The sequence below is a fragment of the Pseudorca crassidens genome, chromosome X, assembly GCF_039906515.1.
Source record: "Pseudorca crassidens isolate mPseCra1 chromosome X, mPseCra1.hap1, whole genome shotgun sequence".
In the NCBI taxonomy this organism is placed as follows: Eukaryota; Metazoa; Chordata; class Mammalia; order Artiodactyla; family Delphinidae; genus Pseudorca; species Pseudorca crassidens.
In genome coordinates this window covers 14,967,021-14,987,167 of record NC_090317.1, presented here as the reverse complement: position 1 = coordinate 14,987,167, position 20,147 = coordinate 14,967,021, and the positions used below count along the sequence as shown (strand labels likewise).

At 50.1% G+C, this 20,147-nt stretch overlaps 1 protein-coding gene across 2 annotated transcripts; it reads left to right on the top strand.

The window, feature by feature from the left end:
* The first annotated feature begins 7,942 nt into the window (after nucleotides 1-7,942).
* On the top strand, nucleotides 7,943-19,368 carry ZIC3 (Zic family member 3). Of its 2 annotated transcripts, none has more exons than XM_067722773.1 (3): nucleotides 7,943-9,504; nucleotides 10,624-10,787; nucleotides 18,826-19,368. In XM_067722773.1, the coding sequence occupies exons 1-3, from the start codon at nucleotides 8,454-8,456 to the stop codon at nucleotides 18,973-18,975; spliced, it is 1,365 nt and encodes a 454-aa protein (XP_067578874.1). In that variant the 5' UTR covers nucleotides 7,943-8,453; the 3' UTR covers nucleotides 18,976-19,368. The 2 variants fall into 2 exon arrangements, with proteins under 2 accessions (XP_067578874.1, XP_067578873.1); XM_067722772.1 differs by lacking the exon at nucleotides 18,826-19,368 and adding an exon at nucleotides 11,608-13,559.
* The last annotated feature ends 779 nt before the right edge of the window (nucleotides 19,369-20,147 follow it).

Below are 20,147 nucleotides of genomic sequence, written 5' to 3'. Positions count from 1 at the left end.
TGCACACAGACAGAGCAAATTAGGAAAGGACAAGCAGACCAATCCCAGCCTCCAGTCCCACTGGGGTGGCAAGAGGTCACCGCACGGGACCTCGAGGCCTGCAGGGCACGGAGTCTCAAGGTCCCCAGTGCACGAGTCCTTCCGCAACATCTGCTGTTTATGGGGGCCCTGCAGTCAGTAGCACACGGGGTTTCCATCAAGGGGTTAAGGACCTGCTCTGAGAGGGGAGGCAGGAGCCCTAGGGGGCGCAGTTTGGAAGTGGCAGCAGGGGAGGGTGCTAGTCCCAGAGTTCTGCGGCCCCCTCTCGTCTTCCTAGAGCTGAGGGTTTCTCTAGGCAGGGCCAGGAGGGGGCTCGCTTTAAATATCGTGCCCTCGGGACTTCCCTGGTGGCTCAGTGGTTAAGACTCCACGCTTCCACCACAGGGGGCACAAATGCCAGGGATCGGGGAACTAAGATCCCTCAGCGGCTCAGTGCAGCCAAAGAAAAAGTCAGTCTTCCACATAGCCCCACCAAGATGGCTCCTGGCCCGCTTGAAGAGAAATGGCACCCTTGGGCCTGCCGGGGTCACGGGTCCTCAAGCTGATTTTTCGCAAACGGCGCCTGTGGAAAACCCTAGGTTCAGAGAAGTCCCTCTTTCTCCACTCCCATAGGCACGTGATACCTGGTCCGGCCGCCTCTCCCAGTTGAGACAATTTAGCCTAGCTTCTCAGCTCATCTAGGCCTTCTAGGCCAGGTGCCTGAATCTTAGTGTTACCAGATAAGATACAGCTCTTTCAGTTAAATTCAAATTTCAGACAAAGAAGGAATAATCTTTCAGTGTAAGTACCTCCCATGCAATATTTGGGACATACTTATACTTAAGAAAATCATTGTTTATTTGAAATTCAAATTTAACTGAGCATCCCAGATTTATGTGCTAAGTCTGGTAGCCCTACCAGAGTGGAGTGACTACTTGTGTCTGGAGGAACTGTTGATTCTGTTTGCCAGCCTGGGCCAGGTTCAAAAGGTGAAGTGTAGGGCTTCCCTGGTGGCGCAGTAGTTGAGAGTCCGCCTGCCGATGCAGGGAACACGGGTTCGTGCCCCGGTCCGGGAGGATCCCACATGCCGCGGAAGGGCTGGTCCCGTGAGCCGTGGCCGCTGAGCCTGCGCGTCCGGAGCCTGTGCTCCGCAACGGGAGAGGCAGCAACAGTGAGAGGTTCGCGTACCGGTTAAAAAAAAAAAAAAGGTGAAGTGTAATCTACCAAAACCGAGTCTTGGTAGATTACAAGCGGGACAAAGGTTAAGGGCAGGGAGGAATTGCAACATTGTAGAGAAATTCCGGACAGGGCTGAAGTCTGGGAGGAAGGAAGAGGAGGGGAGAGATATACACAAGAGGCCAAGCTAAGGTTGTTGGGAGCACCCTGGGACCTTTATGGTTTTAAAGAAAGGAGGGGCATTCAAAGGGAGGGGGCCTAAAATCCTTGCCCAAGTGTACTGGCTGACAGCATTTGTCCATGGGAGAAAGGGAGGGAGTGTTTCTCGGAGAGAAAGAGGCGAGGGATGAAGTCCAGGCCCTCGCTGCGGAGGAGCAGTTGAATTGGGGAAGAGTTGTGACCTCTCTTCCTCAGAGACCCTCGGGCCTGGGGAACTGGGGTCGCTTCCCTTGGGCTTCCTGAAGGCAGGCTGCTCAACGGCCTTAGCCTGGACTCACATGTCTCGCTGGGTTTGGCGGCTGCAGTTGCCCCTCAGGGCTCAATCATGCAGAAAGGGTCAATAAACTATGTATATCTAGCCAAAGAAGAAAGACAATAAAACCACCCTCAGGGTCAGAGGTCACCCAGTCACGGATTGAGATATTCACAACCCTTTTTCCTTTCTCCTCTCTTCTTGTCCTCTCATTCTCCCTCAGGCTCATCCTCCCTTGACTCTACTTTTCGCCTTTCTCCAAAGCCAAAGTTATCCCCGGAAATAACTGAGGTGTGAGGCTGAACAAAAAATCATCTCATGCAAAATGAAGCCTGAAAAGTAGGAGAGTGATGGTGGATAAAACCCACCGGTTAGGAATACCTAGCTTCCGTGAAGGCTGCCGTCCAACCTCTAGTCCACGGGTCAGCAAATGTTTTCTGTAAAGCATCATATGGAAAATATTTTAGCTTTGCAAGCCACATTCAGTCTCTGTAGCAGAATCTCCCCACCCCATTTCTTCTCCTCCTCCTTCTTTTTCTACTTCTAACTCTTTAAAGATTAAAAAAAATTCTTGGCTCCTGGGGCCATACAAATACAACAGGCCAGATTTGGTTTGCAAGTTGCTAAATCACATTCATGCTAGAAGTTAGTCTAATTCACCTCCACTCTGTTTGGGGCAGGGGTGTGTGTGTGTGGTGGGGGGAAGAGGTGAGAAGGGAGGCCCCCATGCTTTGTTTTAATATCAAAGCCCTTTCCTCCTGTCCCTTCACTAGGAAAGGACTAGAGGAGTGAATCCAAACCAAATGCAAAAACCACAGTCAATTCGATTTTTAAAATGCTGTTCCTGAACTATATAAAGTTCCTTGGGAGTTGAATGAGCCAGGGACAGCATTTCTTTAGGTGGCAGGGATTCTCACTCCAATTTGGTCAAAAGGGAAGATAACTCAGGTAATGCAGCATCTGCCCCCCCCCCCAGGGAGAAGGGGAGGAGGAAGGGGGAATGGTGGTGAAAGAGGCCTGGAATAGGTAAATGGAGCTAGGATGCTGGGGGCATCAAGGATGAGAGTCACTGCCAGAAACCATGATGTGCTACAGAGGTGCCCTTCCTGTCACCTTGGGTGCAGGATCCTGTCTCAAAGCAGAGAAATGAATAAGTAAGTACCTCAGGAGAGTCAAGGCTTCTCTCCACTTGTTTTGGAGCCGAAATCATTTACTAGAACTAATGGAACATTTAGCAGTTAGAAGGAACTTGGGACCCTGGGTAAATGAGAGCTCCAGAATGTTAGGCAAGCTTTGCACCCCAAATCCATTCTCCTTCCTCCATCTCTTCAGGTGACCGGGGAAGGACTTGGAATCACATATCAAATGCATCATTGCGTATTTCTGCCCCTGCCTGGATCTCTCTCTCCGCTTGCCTAAGTGCTTTCCTACCTACAAAGTGTTTTGATCCCAAGGGAAGGGGAAGTCTTCTTTCAATGTGACTTGTCCTTCTGGCATCCAGAGCCCCTCCCAGTGTACCTTAGAGTCTGGAGGCTAACATCTAGGCACCCCCAGGGCAATAAAGGTACTCATTGGCTGCAGGTCCTGGTGGGCCAGGACCACCGCTCACCATGAGCCTGGCACCCAGACTTGGCTAGTGACAGAACACTGCCCACTGCCTAGGTTTTCACTCCATTTCCCGTATTTCCAGGGCTCTCTTCATAATCTCAAACTAGATTCTGATAGCTCTAGTTCAACTTCCTGCCTTTCTCCAAGTTCAACCCTATTTACTTCAACCTGTGTCTCTGAAGTTCAAATATCTATCTATCGTTTGTCTGTCTATCTATCTGCACAGCCTTGATTGACAAGCACAATGAATGAAAATGTCTCATTCCTGTCTGGTTTGCATTTCATTACATTGGGCAGCGATATGCGGTGGACTGCAGAGGACAAAGACAAAACAGATTTTTAAAAAGGGTTGGTTAACAATATCCATTTGTTCATTCTATATTGAATTTAAAGGTATCCAGGACTTATAAAATTTTTGTCAAATGATGAGAGGGTAGTGAAAACTCTGATCTAGCCAATAAAATCTGGACCCCAAATGAGCGGTTGGTGAGAGTGTCGCCTAGTCCCGGAGCTCCCGAGATCGATAGTTTAGCTCAGCCCCTGAAGCCAATTAAGAGCTTTATCTTAGCATAAAAATAAAGAGGAGTTAAAAACGCATTCCTTTCCCAGCTTTCTTCCCCCTTCATTTTTTATTGCGATTTGCAGTTTTTCTTTTAAAAAGATCTGGGACTCTGAAGAAAGGGTGGGGATTGATGTAAAGAAAGTGTCGTTTACCAGGGAAAAAAATTGCGAATAATGGTGAGTTTCAAGGACATGTTTCAACGAGAAACACTTTGTGCCTCGCTAGGAAGAGGCAGGGGCACCAAATTCAGCGTCTTGGAATAATTCCTTTCCTGGATTCAAAGATTCATTTATTGAAATAAATCAGGAAGCATTGGCAGAACGGAAATCCCCTTGCTGGGTTTAAAGGGTCTTTAAAATGTTGCGAGTGTTAGATTGCAAGTCTTTTCTAAATACAAAACAGAAGAAAAGACCGCAGTGTTTCCCTTGGACTTAAAATTGCTAGGTCTCCGACTTAGGATAATTTCATGTCCGCCACAGAAAATGTGTTTAGGAAGAAATTCCGCCCGATAGCACAACTGCTGTACATGTTTTGTTTTTTAGTAGGCTGGATTGAAGAGAAAAGTGCTGCAGAGTGGGGCTCTGGCTTGTATGGAGAAACCAGTTCGTCCCTACTGCCCCTCTGGACGTTCTGTTTCCCTCCTGCTTCTCCAAGATGGATCCTAAAATTCTGGCTCAAAAGCTTTGCTCGTTTGGCAATGATCAGTTTCTCTGATTTTATTTATTGCTTCAGATTTGGGCATGAAAATAAATCTTTTTCCTATTTACTGTTTGAACTCAGTGTGAGGGAAAGGATCCCATTATATTTCCTATCCGTACAGACATGTGGATATTTAGACCAGACCACATACAACTGGGGGACGCATAAAAGAGATTTATTGGTTAATTTACGCCGCCTAATACACATGTAAACCCCAGTAAGCCAAAGCTGCCGAGGGAGCCTCGGTTCTAGCGTAAAATAAGAACCACGACCCCTGGATTCCAGTCGCCCTGCCCTGCCCTGCCCTGCCCAGGGATTCTTTCCTCTACCTGAGAAACGAAGAAACCAGAGCTTTCTTCTGCCTCGCCTCAGCCTGTGTGCAGAAAAAAACTTTTCTTCACTTGCCTCTTTCCGCCACGACTCTGCTCTCAGACTCAGCTCCCTAAAGCCCCCTGTCCCCCGAAGTTGTTCCCAGGGTCTCCTCCGAAAAGTGAGTTGAGGGGCGGCGGGCTGCAGGTAATCAGGAGAACTTTGCTTATTATTATTATTGCCCAACAGGAGTGGTTTGCTTTGCTGGGGGGGGGGTGTTTTCTTCTGCAGCAACTTGCTATATCTGGAGGTATTTCGCTTTCTATCGTGTTCCAAGGCTCAGGGTTCCCCTCCCTAAAAAGAAACCTCCACTCAGACCAACCGAAATAGAATTCGAAATGGCCTGCCTCTGCCCTGCTGCTCACATAGTCCCCAGCCTTGTCCTCTTGGGGGCATCGGGGGTCCCTGCGCCCCAACGAGCAACGACACCCCCTCAGAGTCGCACACTCGGGCTGGGCCGGGCTGCCCCAGGAAGGGCTCCACCGCCCGGGGTTTTGGCCTGGCTGAACCGCCTCAGGTCGGCCCCTTAACAAGCATCCCCCCTCCCCACTTCTCGGTTGATGACCTAATTGAATTATGCCTTTTTGTTCCTGGGACTACAGAGCACGTGCTGGAGGCAATTAATTATCGGAATGTGGCCATATCAAAACGGACACTGGGCACCGGGTAGGTCAGCGGTGGCGACATCCCCTGCCCTGCGCTCGGGACCCCTCCCCGCAAAGGGGCAGGCGAGGCTCCCTCGGCGCCCTCCTTCCTCGGCTCCACGTCCCGCTGCCAGCCCGGACTCCCAAACGCGCCGGGCCCCTGGTTCTCGGGGTACCTGGCGGGGCTCCCCGGAAACCCTCGCATCAGCGCTGGCCGGGTTAGGGCTCGGGAGTCGCCTCCTCCCCGCCCCAGAGCCCCGCTCTCCTCGGGGCTGGCGCCGGTAGGAAATCCAAACTTTTTCAGACCAACTGTGCGCCCAGGGTCCGTGGGGCTTGGTGGGAGGTGAAGAGAGGTAGAAGGAAGGGAGAATATTAAAGGGGGAAGGGGGAAGAAATGGGAAAAAGAAAGAAAAGCAATCATCCCTTTCTGTAAACCTGACTCCAGGGAATTCATTTGCATGATTTAGGCTTATTTGTTCTTCAGTGAACATTTCCTCCCCCCCGCCCCGCCCCCCCCCGCAAAGAAACCCTCTGCTGAGCGGCACGGAAGCCAGTCTTGGAGAGCTGTTTTCAGTAGATGTAATAATTTAAGTCAGCAGTGAACTCACCTTCCAACCTGGGGAGAGAGCTGTGATGTAGAGGGAGAATTGGGGCGAGTTTGAAGGGAGGGGGTGACTACGTAAGTGCGCTACCGGCAGGGTTTCCCCCCAGAAAACTGGCAAAGAAAGAAGGTGAAGTCTTGACCAGGCCAGGCGGATTGGGGGGGCAGGAAGTGAAAGGCTGCAGTTATAAAGCGCTGCTTGAGGCGGTCCCGCCAAGCGCCTCTGAACTTGATCAGATGTTCGGTTTCCTACAGAGACATGGCGGCCAGGCTGTGAGGCTGCCTCAAGGCGCAGACTTTGGGGCTCGGCTCTCTTCGGGGTGTGACAATCACAGCCATCTTTCTCTCCGCCTTTTCTTTTCACTCTCACTCTCCTACAGTCTTCGCAAATGCCCTGCTGGACAAAAAATGAGTGGATTTATAGCCCTGTCTGAACCTGCTCATTATGTCCAGAAAGACCTCGCACCAGACAGGAGAGGGGACAGTGATCCCACACACAACCCTGGAAAGTCAATCCTTAAGGGTAAGAAGTTCCCGAGGTCACTATATGCTTCTCCAGGTAGGAGTAGAAGAGGGCAAAGCCTTGGCAGTTCAGAGGGAAGAAAATTCCACCTCACAATCCCCATTCCCGCCCCCCACTTTTGCATTTGAAAATGTTGAGAATTCGAAGCTGTTTAGCCCTGTGGTTTGAAAATGGCACTGATCCTGTGTGTGTCTAGTGAGTTTGCTGTGTAGTGTGCATGTTTGGTGTGCACAGGCTAAGTGTACACTGTGCATGTTTAGTATTTGTGCTTCTGTGTGTTTGCTGTTACGTGCGTGTGTTTATCCTGTTGTGTGTTTAATTTGTTGTGTGCCTGTTTACTGTTTTATGTGTAGTTTGTTGTGTTACTGGGTTGTGTGTACTTACTGTCGCTAGTTGTGTGTGTTTAGTGTGGTGTGTGTGAGCTTACTGTGTTATATGTGTTTGCCGTCTTATGCCTGGTGTGTCGTGTGGGGGGGGATGGCGGGGACAGTGGTGGGAACAGTATACTACAGCCACGACTCACAAACCAGAGTCAATGCGCGGCTCAGACGGAAGTAAGGGAGATGGCTCTAACTGTAACCATTTCTCCTCCTTCGGGCCTCGGCCGGCCGGCAGCACCTTCGGTCACAGACGGCGAGCTGGCCGACCTGGGTCCGGGCTCTCGGGGACATCAGGGCCCACCGTGGCGCGTGAGGAGGACGCGGCTAATGGGCCGCGAGGGTGGAACTGTTGTTCTCGCCCCGGGATCCCCGCCCTTAGGCCGCGGAAGGGGCACATTCTCTTGGCGTTGAGGCGGAGCGGGCCAAGCGGGGCTGGACGTCCAGCGCCGCGCCGACGGTGGGAACGATCCTCGCGCGGCAAAGAGTTCATTTGGCCAAAGCGGGTAAAGCTTGCCCGAGGGGTGCTCGCCCGCTTCTGGCGGGAGGGAAGCCAGGGAGAGGCCCTGGCTCCGCCCTGCCGGTCGCCAGCTTGAGCCTGGCTCCAGTTCCCCACGGCAGCGCCAGCCCCGCGGAGCCCACTCGCGGGCGCCCGGCCGCCGCCGCCTCACCTGCCAGGCTCCCGGCCACGGCCCAATCAGCGGCGGCCGCTGGGCCGCGGCTGCCATGTTCCCCGCTCCAAGCTGCCAATCAGTGTGGCGACAGCCAATAGGCTGCGGGGCCGGGGGTCAGGTGACCGCGGGCCAGCTGGCTCCCCATTGGCCCTCGCCGCGCGGCCTCCCGCTCGGTTTATGTGAGAGGAGTGAGTGAGTGACTTTATCAGTCCAAGGACATTACTCTGGAGGCGAAGAGGCTGGGACTGGCGCGGCGAGCCGCGAGGACCGAGCCTGCCTCCTGCCCGCCGGCCGCGAGCTGGCTCTGCTTCTAAGCGCAGTCTAGCCGTGAGGCCCGTGCCGAGGGAGCCTCCTGGCCCCGCGGTTGTGCGCTCTCGGGGAGAGGAGGGGTGCCCCGGACAGGATTGGCAAACTCCGCCCTCCACTTATTATTTTGCTTATTTTTCTTTGTGCGCGCTTGTTAGTTTGTTAAACCAGATCTAGTCCCAGAGTCTTTTCTCCTCCCTTCTCCCCCCTCCTCCCCCCTCCAGGTCCTTCTACTTCCCCTCCTCCCTCCTATCCCTCTGCAGGAGACTCGCAGCGACGGAAAGTTGCAGCCCCTGGTACTGCCTTGGGGGTCTCCCGACAGTGTCCAACCGCCTCCACCCCTCTCCGACTGCGACACTTCGGAGATCTCCTTCGCCCGCACCCTCGTTTCAGCCGGATCGCTGGTGACCAGAACGCCCCACCCATGACGATGCTCCTGGACGGAGGCCCGCAGTTCCCCGGGCTGGGAGTGGGCAGCTTCGGCGCGCCGCGCCACCACGAGATGCCCAACCGCGAGCCGGCGGGCATTGGGCTGAATCCCTTCGGGGACTCGCCCCACGCCGCCGCCGCCGCCGCTGCCTTCAAGCTGAGCCCCGCCGCGGCTCACGATCTGTCTTCCGGCCAGAGCTCGGCGTTCACGCCGCAGGGTTCGGGTTACGCCAACGCCCTGGGCCATCATCACCACCACCATCACCACCATCACCACGCCGGCCAGGTGCCCAGCTACGGCGGTGCCGCCTCCGCCGCCTTCAACTCCACTCGCGACTTTCTGTTCCGCCAGCGCGGCTCTGGGCTCGGCGAGGCGTCCTCGGGTGGCGGGCAGCACGGGCTCTTCGCCGGCTCGGCGAGCAGCCTGCACGCTCCGGCTGGCATTCCTGAGCCCCCTGGCTACCTGCTCTTCCCCGGGCTGCACGAGCAGGGCGCCGGGCACCCGTCGCCCACCGGGCACGTGGACAACAACCAGGTCCACCTGGGGCTGCGCGGAGAGCTGTTCGGCCGCGCCGACCCGTACCGCCCGGTGGCCAGCCCGCGCACGGACCCCTACACGGCCGGCGCGCAGTTCCCTAACTACAGCCCCATGAACATGAACATGGGCGTGAACGTGGCGGCCCACCACGGGCCCGGCGCCTTCTTCCGTTACATGCGGCAGCCCATCAAGCAGGAGCTGTCGTGCAAGTGGATCGACGAGGCTCAGCTGAGCCGGCCCAAGAAGAGCTGCGACCGGACCTTCAGCACCATGCACGAGTTGGTGACACACGTCACCATGGAGCATGTGGGGGGACCGGAGCAGAACAACCACGTCTGCTACTGGGAGGAGTGCCCCCGCGAGGGCAAGTCCTTCAAGGCGAAGTACAAACTGGTCAATCACATTCGGGTGCACACGGGCGAGAAGCCCTTCCCTTGCCCCTTCCCAGGCTGCGGGAAGATCTTTGCCCGCTCCGAGAACCTCAAGATCCACAAGAGGACCCACACAGGTAAGGGGGAGGGCGGGAGGGCGGGCGCGGGGTCCGCCGCGGCACCGCGCCACGAAGCCGACTTTCAGCGCGAGGGAGCGAGGGGTGGCGGCGAGAGAGAGGGGCGGCGCCCCGCCGGGGCCGCTCGAAAAAGTAGCGCTGTCACTGTCCCTCCACCTCTCGCCTTCCCCGCCCCGCGGCGCTTTTGCCCAGTTCTAGCTTCCCGGGCAGACGGCTCTGCGGTCTCAGGAACTAATTGGAACCTTCTCGCGCCCAGGAACAAACTGGCGCCGCCTCTTTTTGTCTCTTTCTGGGTTACTATGAAGGGACTCCGAACGTGTGGAGAGGAATTGCTTACAAGCGACTTAGTCTCGGCGCACAGTCGGGGGAGGCAACCATAGAAATGCTAATGAAAACTAACTTTCGGTTACTTCCGCTCTTTTTTACCATTGATTGGCACATCTCCTAATTAAATGATACTTTTGTCAAACTATTTTTATTTGGAGTTCCAGGTTCAATTCAGTCCTCCGGGAGGAAAGTTAAAGTAGAAAAGGCACCACAGTTTCGTGGCTTGTTCAGAGCATCTTGTAAAACTGTCCGGAGCCCCTGGATTTATATAGTTTTCCCTTTTCGAACGTTAAGTACGACGACCCAAGCTTTTTAATACTGGGCTTAGCAAAACCGCTGCATTTGAAAGAGGCAAATTAAAAGGTACAAAGGAGGAACTAAAAGGGATTGTCCCGTCCCCGGTCCATTGTCCCGCCCAGCCTTGGCTGCAACGCCGAGATATCGGCGGAACGGGGCTGCGCTTGGAGGCCCCGGGCCGGGTAGGGGGGTACCGCTACTCAGGGGCAACTTTGGAGGAGCCAGGGGCTTTCCATCCCGCGCGAGAACAAAGGGCCGGGCAGGTTCTGGGCCGGCCCTGCCCCACCCCCGCCCCCGACCACCACTCCCCACCCCAGCAGGCTCAACCCGCGCTCTCCATTTTTCACCAGGGAAAAGAGATGCTACAGCCGCCCCCAGTCGGCGCTCCCTCTCGGGAGGGAGGACCGCCGGACGCTCTGTCTCCCGCTGCTCGGCCCAAGGAAGCTCGCGGCCCCTGACCATATTTACCCCCCTTTGCGTTTCTGCCTTCTGCAGGTGAGAAACCTTTCAAATGTGAATTTGAAGGCTGTGACAGACGCTTTGCCAACAGCAGCGACCGCAAGAAGCACATGCATGTGCACACCTCGGACAAGCCCTATATCTGCAAAGTGTGCGACAAGTCCTACACGCACCCGAGCTCCCTGCGCAAGCACATGAAGGTAATTACCTCTTTATTAGCGGTCGGCGGTTTATAAACACTCGGCCCGACACCGGGTCGCGGAACGGAAGCGCCTGCGCTGCCAACCCTGTATCTTCCACGTTAAATCCGATTTGCTCCAGCGTTGACACCTTGAACCCATTTTGGGGACCCGGAGGGGGGCGGGGGAGAGCACAGTGGGGAGGAGGAGGGAGCGGAGGGAACAATCAGTTGTTTACTGGGAAGCTCTAACCGAGCTCGCCAGGACTGGAGGTCTCAGTGGCCGCCTCTACCCGGCTCAGCCCGCGGTGGGAACCGAGAGTGCCCGCGCCGAACCCGGGGGCGGGTGGTTCATTCCCTCTTCGGCTTTCGGTAAAACAATAGGGCCGAGGAGCGCGGTGGGATTCCCACGCATTTGTCTGAGACCTCGCAGCGCCCAGGGCGCCCGTGCCACCTTTCTCTGTACCTGCTTTCCCAAGCCAAAGCGGGCTTGGCGAAACCTGGGCCCGGAGTATTTTGTAGGGCCCCAAAGACTACGTGCTTACCCCGCTCCATCCGCGGAGAAAGCATTTCTGAAGGGGCATGAATAAATCAGAGTGCTTTATTCCTTTTCCATAATGCCAGTCTTAGGACTCAGACTGTTTTGTTGGTGAACATCTTGGGGTTTTCTAGACATCGGTAATGTGGAAATTAAAAACAAAACCCCCAAATCAGCAGCATTTCTCTTTTAAGTGGGTCACTGGGCGGTCTTGCTCTTACAGTGCTCTAATTCTGCTCTTGTTTTTGCTTGCACAATGCCAGTTGGAATTATATTCATTATAATATATACATGTTAATTTTAGGTTCATGAATCTCAAGGGTCAGATTCCTCCCCTGCTGCCAGTTCAGGCTATGAATCTTCCACTCCACCCGCTATAGCTTCTGCAAACAGTAAAGATACCACTAAAACCCCTTCTGCAGTTCAAACTAGCACCAGCCACAACCCTGGACTTCCTCCCAATTTTAACGAATGGTACGTCTGAGGACAAACACAAACACAAACCCTGTTAACCATAGAATGGACCAAATGCATTTAAAAAAGAAAACTGAGACCAATCAGATGGAAATGGAGTTTTAAGGCAAGAGGCCATACATAGGGCTACATCTTGTTAATTGCAATTGTCCAGGAAGGTTTTGGGGCAAGATCCCAAAGTAGCCATGCCCTTTTTTCTCAGGATTAGAAAATATGTTTTGGCATTTGAAGGATTAAAAAAAAAATCTTCTCACTGCTTTTTCCTCCCTTTTCTCTTGCTCTCTGCTCACCCCATCCCTAAATGCCTTCAGTTCATTTTAACTCTTGTCCTGTTTCCTGAGAGGAAGTTATAGAAGGCTTATTGGTGGTGGTGGTGGTGATGTTAAAACTGATGGAAAAATCTTCGCCTTAGTGGTGATTGTTTAAACTCTCACAGTCTTAAACCGTGCCAAAGTCCTGTTATGTCTTGAACTTTTCCTCAAAGCATTACACTTGTGAATGTATTTTTGTCTAATGGGGTCGAAACTGTTGTTCAGTATTTTTTCAGGCTGAGGATGTGATGTTACCCTACACAGATTGTGACGTTTAGTATACAGTTGCCTTTTGTAATAACTTTTTTTTGTAAATACATATCCATTGATGCCATATTTATCGTTTGTAATTTAATTATTGCTACAAGTGCCGGGAACTGAACAATATTTATGGAAAATGTTTTCTAACAAATTCTGTACAGCTTTTGATTATAACCGCTTTAGCATTAAATTTTATTGTTTTGAAAGAACACAATTTACAATTTTTGAACCACTGACTCCTTTCTCTTGTTTTGTAACAGCCTCCTTCTACAAAGAGGAGACGAGAGCAAATGAAACTTGTTTGTTGGTATTTATAACTCACTCAGATCCCTTTTTTAATTGTTAAATTATTTTTCTATTGCAGTATAGATTCTTTACAGTGTCAGTTTCCATCTGGGAAGACCCTCCTTTCTTTATCTCTAGCTCAGATGGTTGTTTAACTGCGAGTTTAAATGTGTTTGTCCTGGATTTTCGGCATGCAAATCAAGTATTACTGATCAATTCAGTTAGTGGCCATGACATCTCAATCTTGTACTTCAAAGACTGAGAAGCTGGATTTAATCATCCCTGCCCTACATATATAAACATAAGGTAACCTAATGAGTTTTCTGTCCCTTAGTTTTTTTTTTATTATCTTGCATAAAAATGAACATTGCGGCAAGATGCATGTCTGTCTATTCTATTGAGAGATCACCCATATACCTATATATGTTTGTATCTATGACGTATCTAATCTGCCTATCAAATCTATCTATCTATATATTTTCAAAAGTAAGCATATGTCTGAAACAGTGGTGATGAGTAAGGCCAGTCGAGCCGTGCTTACTTATGATTAAAGTGCTTCTTAAAAGAACCATAGTCCATTTACAATTTTGGAAGGCAAAGGCTGGTTTGTTTTGCTGTATATAGTTCAATTCGTAATTATCACAATTATTCATAACATTTTTATAGCGGTGTAATAACTGCAGCGGTTCTGAAATATTATGGAAAGAAAAAACATTTGCAAAATATGTATTTTTAAAGTTCATGGTTTGTAGGCAAAGATGTTAAGAGCATTGTTTCCATTAAAATCAATAACAATGAAAAATGGTTGTTTGCTTTGTGATAAAATATTAACAATCCATTTAATCTTCAGCGAAGCAACTCATTTGGACAAACAGTTCTCTTACAGTTATATGAAAAAGAAAGTGATTGCTATTTTGGGGGGTGGTGGAGTGGGTAGAGTACTGAGAGAGGTTTTTTTTGTTTTTTTACTAATTTAGGGTGCTGTTTAATATTGAGAGCCCAATCTCTTCATGAATAACCAACTTGCAAATCAGCAAATAGAATGGTGGAGATAAGGAATTGTGAAGAATTTAGAAATGTAATGAATAGGCCAAGTACCTCCTTCTCTTGAAGGGGCAGTGCTCTAGGATTTTTGGTGGCAGTCAGTTTGGTATTATACATAATCATTTTGAATTCTAGAATTTTGTTTATTGTTCTTTTTGAAGAAATAAAGTCTTGGCACATCTATTTATAACTTTTTGTATTTGGTGCCTGATTTTCTTCCATGTTCAAATAAATCGACCTTAAATTGAAATGCTCAGAGAAGTTCTGATGATTAAACGAAACTTTGATTCCCTGGACACAGTTGAAGCAGTGTATTTTAAGTTATCTACTGATCTTTGTCAACAGTTAATTATTGACAGTTTCTAATTGCAAAATGCTTTGGATGCGATTTTTTGTTTGTGGAGAATGCGTTGTTTTGCACTTTCCTCCACCAATAGACAAGGCAAGGGTCTGAATGCCATGAACGGATTGGGATGACTTCACAAGTGATGAGCAGGTAACCTGGTCAATCTACCACTCCTAGCCCAGACATTCCAATCTTGACCTTGACATTGAGGGTACTGGACCAAATTCCTATTTCAGGATTTTTCCTTCACTTCAAACCAGAGACCATTTAAAATGCTCAGCAAGTTTTCAGAAAGTGCATACTCATAAGATTGGCTCTAAATGTGTTCCAACTGAAGTCTAAATAATGTTTTTCTTCCGAAATATGCATCTAACTTCCACAGTTTACTGTTTTCTCTATGAATTCCCTCTCCACCCCCAATGTAACCTAACCTTAAATGGCAGTAGAATGATGGGTTGGTTGAAAGATTATTTCAGAAACTTGCTTCCCCCACCCCTCCGCATTAAATATATTAAACATCTCCTTAGGACACAAAGAAGAGTTTGCTCTTTCTTTACTAGGCTTGAAATTACTCTACCATAAAAATTTACAGTAGAGCGTTGTGTCCTAAGAGGGGAAGATGCCAATGAACAATGATGATAACCTATATTAAGATAATGTAAAAGTTTTGCCCCTCTACATGATTTCCTCTAATCTGGGTGTAGCATCATATTTCTCAAATAGTCTATCCCTATGCCCTTGTCACTTGTTGCAAAGAAAAGTTTACGTTAGTAGAAAACTTTTCACAGATTTTCTTCCTATAATCTGACTCTGGGAGTGCACATTGACATTCTTGAATTTTCAGTAAATATCTTAAAGAATACGCACCCCCCACCCCCCAACAAAAAAACCTTGTAGCCCTAAAGATAGATCAGCTGGAAACCATGAATGTCAGCTGGGTTCTTCGTAATCGACCTGTTATTTTACTTCTTGCACCTGGTAAGACCTTTGTGAAAAGTCCATCTTTTCCAAAATGGGTGGTTTAGTTTAAGATTTCCACGTTGGGTGGGGAAGGGGAAGGTGTCTATTTCCACGCAGACAGAAGTCTGGACTTCATCCAGCTTGGAAGGTTAAAGATCAGGGTCCAGGCTAAGCAGGGCAGTCGGTCTTAGCTACTGCGGAGGTTGGAGAGTTAGCAGGGACCTCCTCCGTTCACAAAGCCTCCCAGGAAAGTTGTGTTCAGGACTTCCTCGCCCCTCCCCCCCTCCGCGCTGCCTGCTGTCTCCTCGCCTCTTCGCCCCTGGCTCCTTCTCCTCCCCTTATAAAACCCCCCAAACAAACGAAAAAAGTCTAAGGGCCTCTTTCCACTTAAGTTTCTGAAAGAATCGCTACCGGCGTGCTCATCCCCTGAAGCGCGGGATCTCCGCCCGGCAGCTAGGCTGGTTTTCTCTCGGGCTGTCTGCCCCCTCGGGGCTCAAGTCTAGTCAGGCTTTGCCCCGGGACGAGGCCAGGCGTTGCGAAAGTCAGGGCTCCCGCTCGGGGTCCCTGTACACACACCAAGTTCTTGCAAGGCCCGTTCGAAGCTGGGGCCGGGAGGAGGGGACCTCATTTCCTAGGGTCAATTCTCTCGCGGTCTCGGCCAGCTGACCCTTTGACCTCCACCTACAGGGCCCTTGGCGGCCGTAAGCCGGCGGTCGCCCGGGCTCCGAGGACGCTTCGCGCCCCGTCGCCTTCCCGGCCTCATTAGGCCGGCGGGGCTGTAAAGCAGGAATCAGCCGCTACCTAATCCGGACCTGGGGTCAATACGAGCCCAAACAATGGTGAGCTCCGATGGCCACAGCGCAGGGCTGGCCGCAAACTTTGTGTTCCATTCATTTTCTTAAGGCGGTGCGGTGGGGTGGGGGAGGGAGGGAGGTACTCGCACGCCCGAAGGCCGATACCGGCGCCCGGGGCTCCTAAGCGAGCGTTCTCGCGCTCGGCCCTCCCGGTCTCGTCGCCGCGCCAGGGTTTTGGAGGGGGTGGCAAGGCTCGGGGCCTGGTTGGCGGCCCGCGCGAGGGCCCAGGGGCGGCCCCCGCGCCAAGAACAGACTTTGAAGTGGGTTTTTAGCGCGCACGTGTGAGAGCCGCGCCGAGGCTGGAGCGGTGACCCGCTGGGAGGAAAGAGTAGGCTCCGGCCCGGGCCCCAACCCCTCCCCCGCTCCCCGTCGCTCCGGCCTTTTCAAGCCGCGGCCGGGAGCCCGCCGGCCTCCCCCGCCCGCCCCCACGCCTGCTCCCGAGCCCGCGCCGCGCGCAGGCGCACAGCCGGCAGCCGTCGAGTCGGGTTTCGCTGCGAGGGGCGGCGGGGGAGAGTTGAAAGCGGCTTTGCAGCGCCGCGGCCTCGGCCGGGCCGGGCCGGGAGGGGGGCGGAGGGGAGGGCTGGTTTTGGGGGCGGCTCTCGGGTCAGGAACATGGCGGCCGGATGCGAACCCCCGCGGAGCGCAGCAAAGCGCTGACTGCGGGCTGCCGAACTGTTGTGTGGTTTCAACTCCCTTGTTATTCCTCGGCTAGGAGCGCCTCGCGGGAGAATGTAGGTCGTGGCGGCCGAGCGCAAAATTGTTTAAAAAAAAAAACAAAAAACGGAAGCGAAGAAGTTCTTCCAGGGCATACTGGGCGTGGGAAGTTGGCGAGTCTTCTGGGGGCTGGGGTTCCCGGGGTGGGGGGCGGCTTGGACCTGAAACCCACTCGAGGCCGCCACTCCCTCCAGCTCCGACTGAAATCGTTTCTCCCGGGCCCTCTGGGGTGGGGGATGCCATTTTGAGCTTCGTGACCGTGTCGGGATCCCCCAGCACTTTCGAGTCTCGAAATGCCAAGGAGTGGACACTGTTCTCTTCCAGGACAATGGCGGGGCTCGTGAGCGGAGCACGGAGGCACCGTTTCCAAACCAAATGCCCTGGATTAGCGACACGGATGTGCCATTGCGATTTCGAACCCTACACTTTACTCAGGCCCCGTTTTCTGCATATCTCATTTAAACGCGGACCTATGAAAAACAGTACTGTGTACGCTTTTGTGTGTGCTGTAACAGCTGGTGGTCTAACGAAAAAAAGAAAAAAAAAAGGCCACAATTCCGAAAACTTTCATTCAGCTTTTGCTTAACTGCCTTAATACTGGCGTGTGAAAGAACCCCTGGTAGCTCTGGGATCTCGAGTCCGTGTTTTCTCTGCAGAAAAATGTTGCAGATTCGCCTTCAGATGTCTTTCGTGAGGAAAAAACAATGTGGGGTTTTAAAAATGTAGTCATTGACCCCCGTCTCCTCTAGAAAAATAAGCGGCACGAATTCTTTCAGGTTGCGTCTTCGTGGAGGCCAGCAGCTAAACGAAAAGACAGCCTACTGGGGCTGCCCGCTGTCGAGTATTTGGGCTCCTGAAGGTGTGGGGCAGCTCCCGTGGGCCACCTTGGGAAGGGCCCCAGGTGGGTGGGCAGGTCATTAGCAAAGCTGGCTCAGATTTGGGGGAAAACTACAAAACAGTGCCTTTATCTGCAGAGAACAATTGATGGGGTTGTCTTTCCTCCTTTTCAGTGCACAAAGAAGACGGCTTTGGAGCAAGAATTTGGAATATGCATTTAAGTTGTCGCGCTTTGCATTGGAAACCCGTGGGCAATTAAAATAAGCCTGCCTTGTAGTGTTTTCTGTCCTTTTCTTATGTGTGGTTTCTGCAAGTCAAAGGGGCTGGAGTCCCTTCTGCAGTTTGGAAACTTGTTTTGAAATTGCCACCAAACAGATTTTTCCCCCTTTGGGTGAAGTTTCCTTACAGGGCTCAGCCACTTCACCCCACCCCCGGACTGGAATAGAGTGTTGACATCTTTGAGAGATCAAAGGGAGTAGATGGTGCTTGCTGTATACTTTATTTTTTCATGCTGTAGTTTGAACCCTGAGGTTTGAGCTTTTTCCTGGTTAAATCTCTTGGTACCAAAAGTGTGGCAAATGAAAAGTTCATTAACTTGAAAAATCTTTAGCCCATGGGTAGGCAGTTTGTCTCTGAGAACTGCAGCGCCCAGATTGTCTCTAAGGTTGACTTTAAAATCAAGCTAAAGATGCACTGGTGAACGATCTCCCCTGGATACCTGTGGTGTGCTTTGGGTCATTTGATATGGTAAAACTGTGGTTGATTTTCATAGGAGTTATGTGAATGGAATTTCTGCAAAGCTAGACAAGTGATAAATTGGTAGAACTCTTATATTTGTTTGAATGACAACTCCAAAGGGCACTGCTTTTCCCACTGAGGTTTGGTTTCTACCATAACTATTGAAATTTACAGCTTGAAAAACTAAGTTTGCAGGAAGCATTTAAAGGGGGGAGTGTTCAGAGCACTTGGACTGATAGTAACTTAACACAGGAGCAAAACTTTTTTGAATAAGATTCCTGTTGCCAAGAATCTGTTAAAACTAAAGAAAGTATATTTCTTTAAAAATCATCTAATAGAGCAAACAATTTTGTATATTTTTAATGTGATGACAGTTCAGCCCATTTACTGATCTGATTGAATAGAGAAACGTGAGCTCTATAGTAACTATAAAAATAGCCTTCACCAGCTGGCAAGTTTCTAATGTTCTCTAATAAGATGTGTATGTTGTCTAATGTGTTTTATTAAAACACAACCTATGTAAAGACCATACCTTTGATACCTTTGAACATGAGGTATTAAAAATAAAGGATTCCATCGTGTTTTATTATAAGCTAGCATTTAAAATGACATATCCAGTAATGTTTTATGAAATTTTTCTAAGAGTAAATGTAGCTTGTTTTGACCTATCTGCAGTTCACTTTTTGTTTTTTTGCCAGTGTTGTCCTGCTTGGTATCCGGGACAGTCTCTAATTCCTGATGAAGAACTTGATACTGACGTTGGTATGCAGCAGCCAGCCCTCCATAACACTACCTATCCTAAATGCAGGGTTAATGCCGAACCTACTGTGCAAGAAATGATTTACTGATGAGGTTTCAAAGAAAACCACATCAATTTGGATGTCTGTTACCTTGAAGTGATCATTTTAAGAGTAGTAGCTTCTTCCCTAGGTATAAAAAGACTATTTTCTTCTTTTGGTGTATTTCATTCTGTGTTGAGCAATCATTTGTGAAATGAAAAAGCAAAAAAGCACCCCACACACACACACACTCCCCCAGCCAATTTAGGATCATAAACGGGAAGATGGAGGTGAAGACTAGCCTAATCCATAACCCAGTGCGTATTATCTCATACATTGTGTTGACCTTGTTGAAAATCTCTTTCAAATATCTGCATTCCACATGTAGAACTAAAGTGTTTAAAACTAGAAATATGAATGCTTGTTTTGTTAATTTCCTATGTTTGTGTTCAAAAAGCAATATCTAGGATCTCTACAATTGTTTGACTTAAATAAAACCATTTAAATTATTTTTTGTGATTATTTTATTACAGTGACAACTATAGCCCCTAAATAACCTTGATTAACCTGTTGAATTGGGACAATTTATATTCTATTCACATTTTTCATGATATACCTTGGTTTTCACTGAGCAATAAACTTGGGGAAAAAAACCCACTGAACAAACTCCAACCAACTGTTTTGAGCTCACAGTGTTTTCCCAGAGGGACTCAGGGCCAGGTGCTGGGGAGGTCAGGGGAAGAATTCAGAGTCAAGGATTGAATGGGATGATTAGAAGGAAGAACTGGAGGTAGGACTTTGGAGAGAAAAGAGCATTTGAACACCGCTATTTGGGTGAGAAAGAGAGGGAAAGACAAAGCCGAAAATAACCTTAAAGGAGAAAGGAGGGCCTCTGGAAAGGGGACATTGCAGCATAGCACATTACATGTACATTATTCAGAAGCTCCAAAGTGGTTCTTGGGGCAGACAACTTGGCAACCATTGATTAGAACACTTATAGAATCATGGAATATAGGTGTTATTAAAGCACAAGTTGTCGTTAATTAACTGTAGTGCTAGAGAAGATGAAGACACTTCAGAGAAATTCTTCGAACTCCAGATACTTGATTTCTCATTTTACATTTAACATCTGTAATCTAATGTAATCTGTGAGTGGCCATCATTCTATCTATTTGACGTGATTATGCCATGATGAGGTATTGTAAAACTGCGGACTGATAGAGTATATTGCTATTGGTTCT

Bases quoted from the DNA above. Each gene is read 5' to 3' on its own strand.
- ZIC3 (XM_067722772.1), top strand. From the start codon at position 8,454: ATGACGATGCTCCTGGACGGAGGCCCGCAGTTCCCCGGGCTGGGAGTG. The intron at 9,505-10,623 runs GTAAGGGGGAGG...TGCCTTCTGCAG, and splicing joins CCACAAGAGGACCCACACAG to GTGAGAAACCTTTCAAATGT. The intron at 10,788-11,607 runs GTAATTACCTCT...TGTTAATTTTAG, and splicing joins CCCTGCGCAAGCACATGAAG to GTTCATGAATCTCAAGGGTC.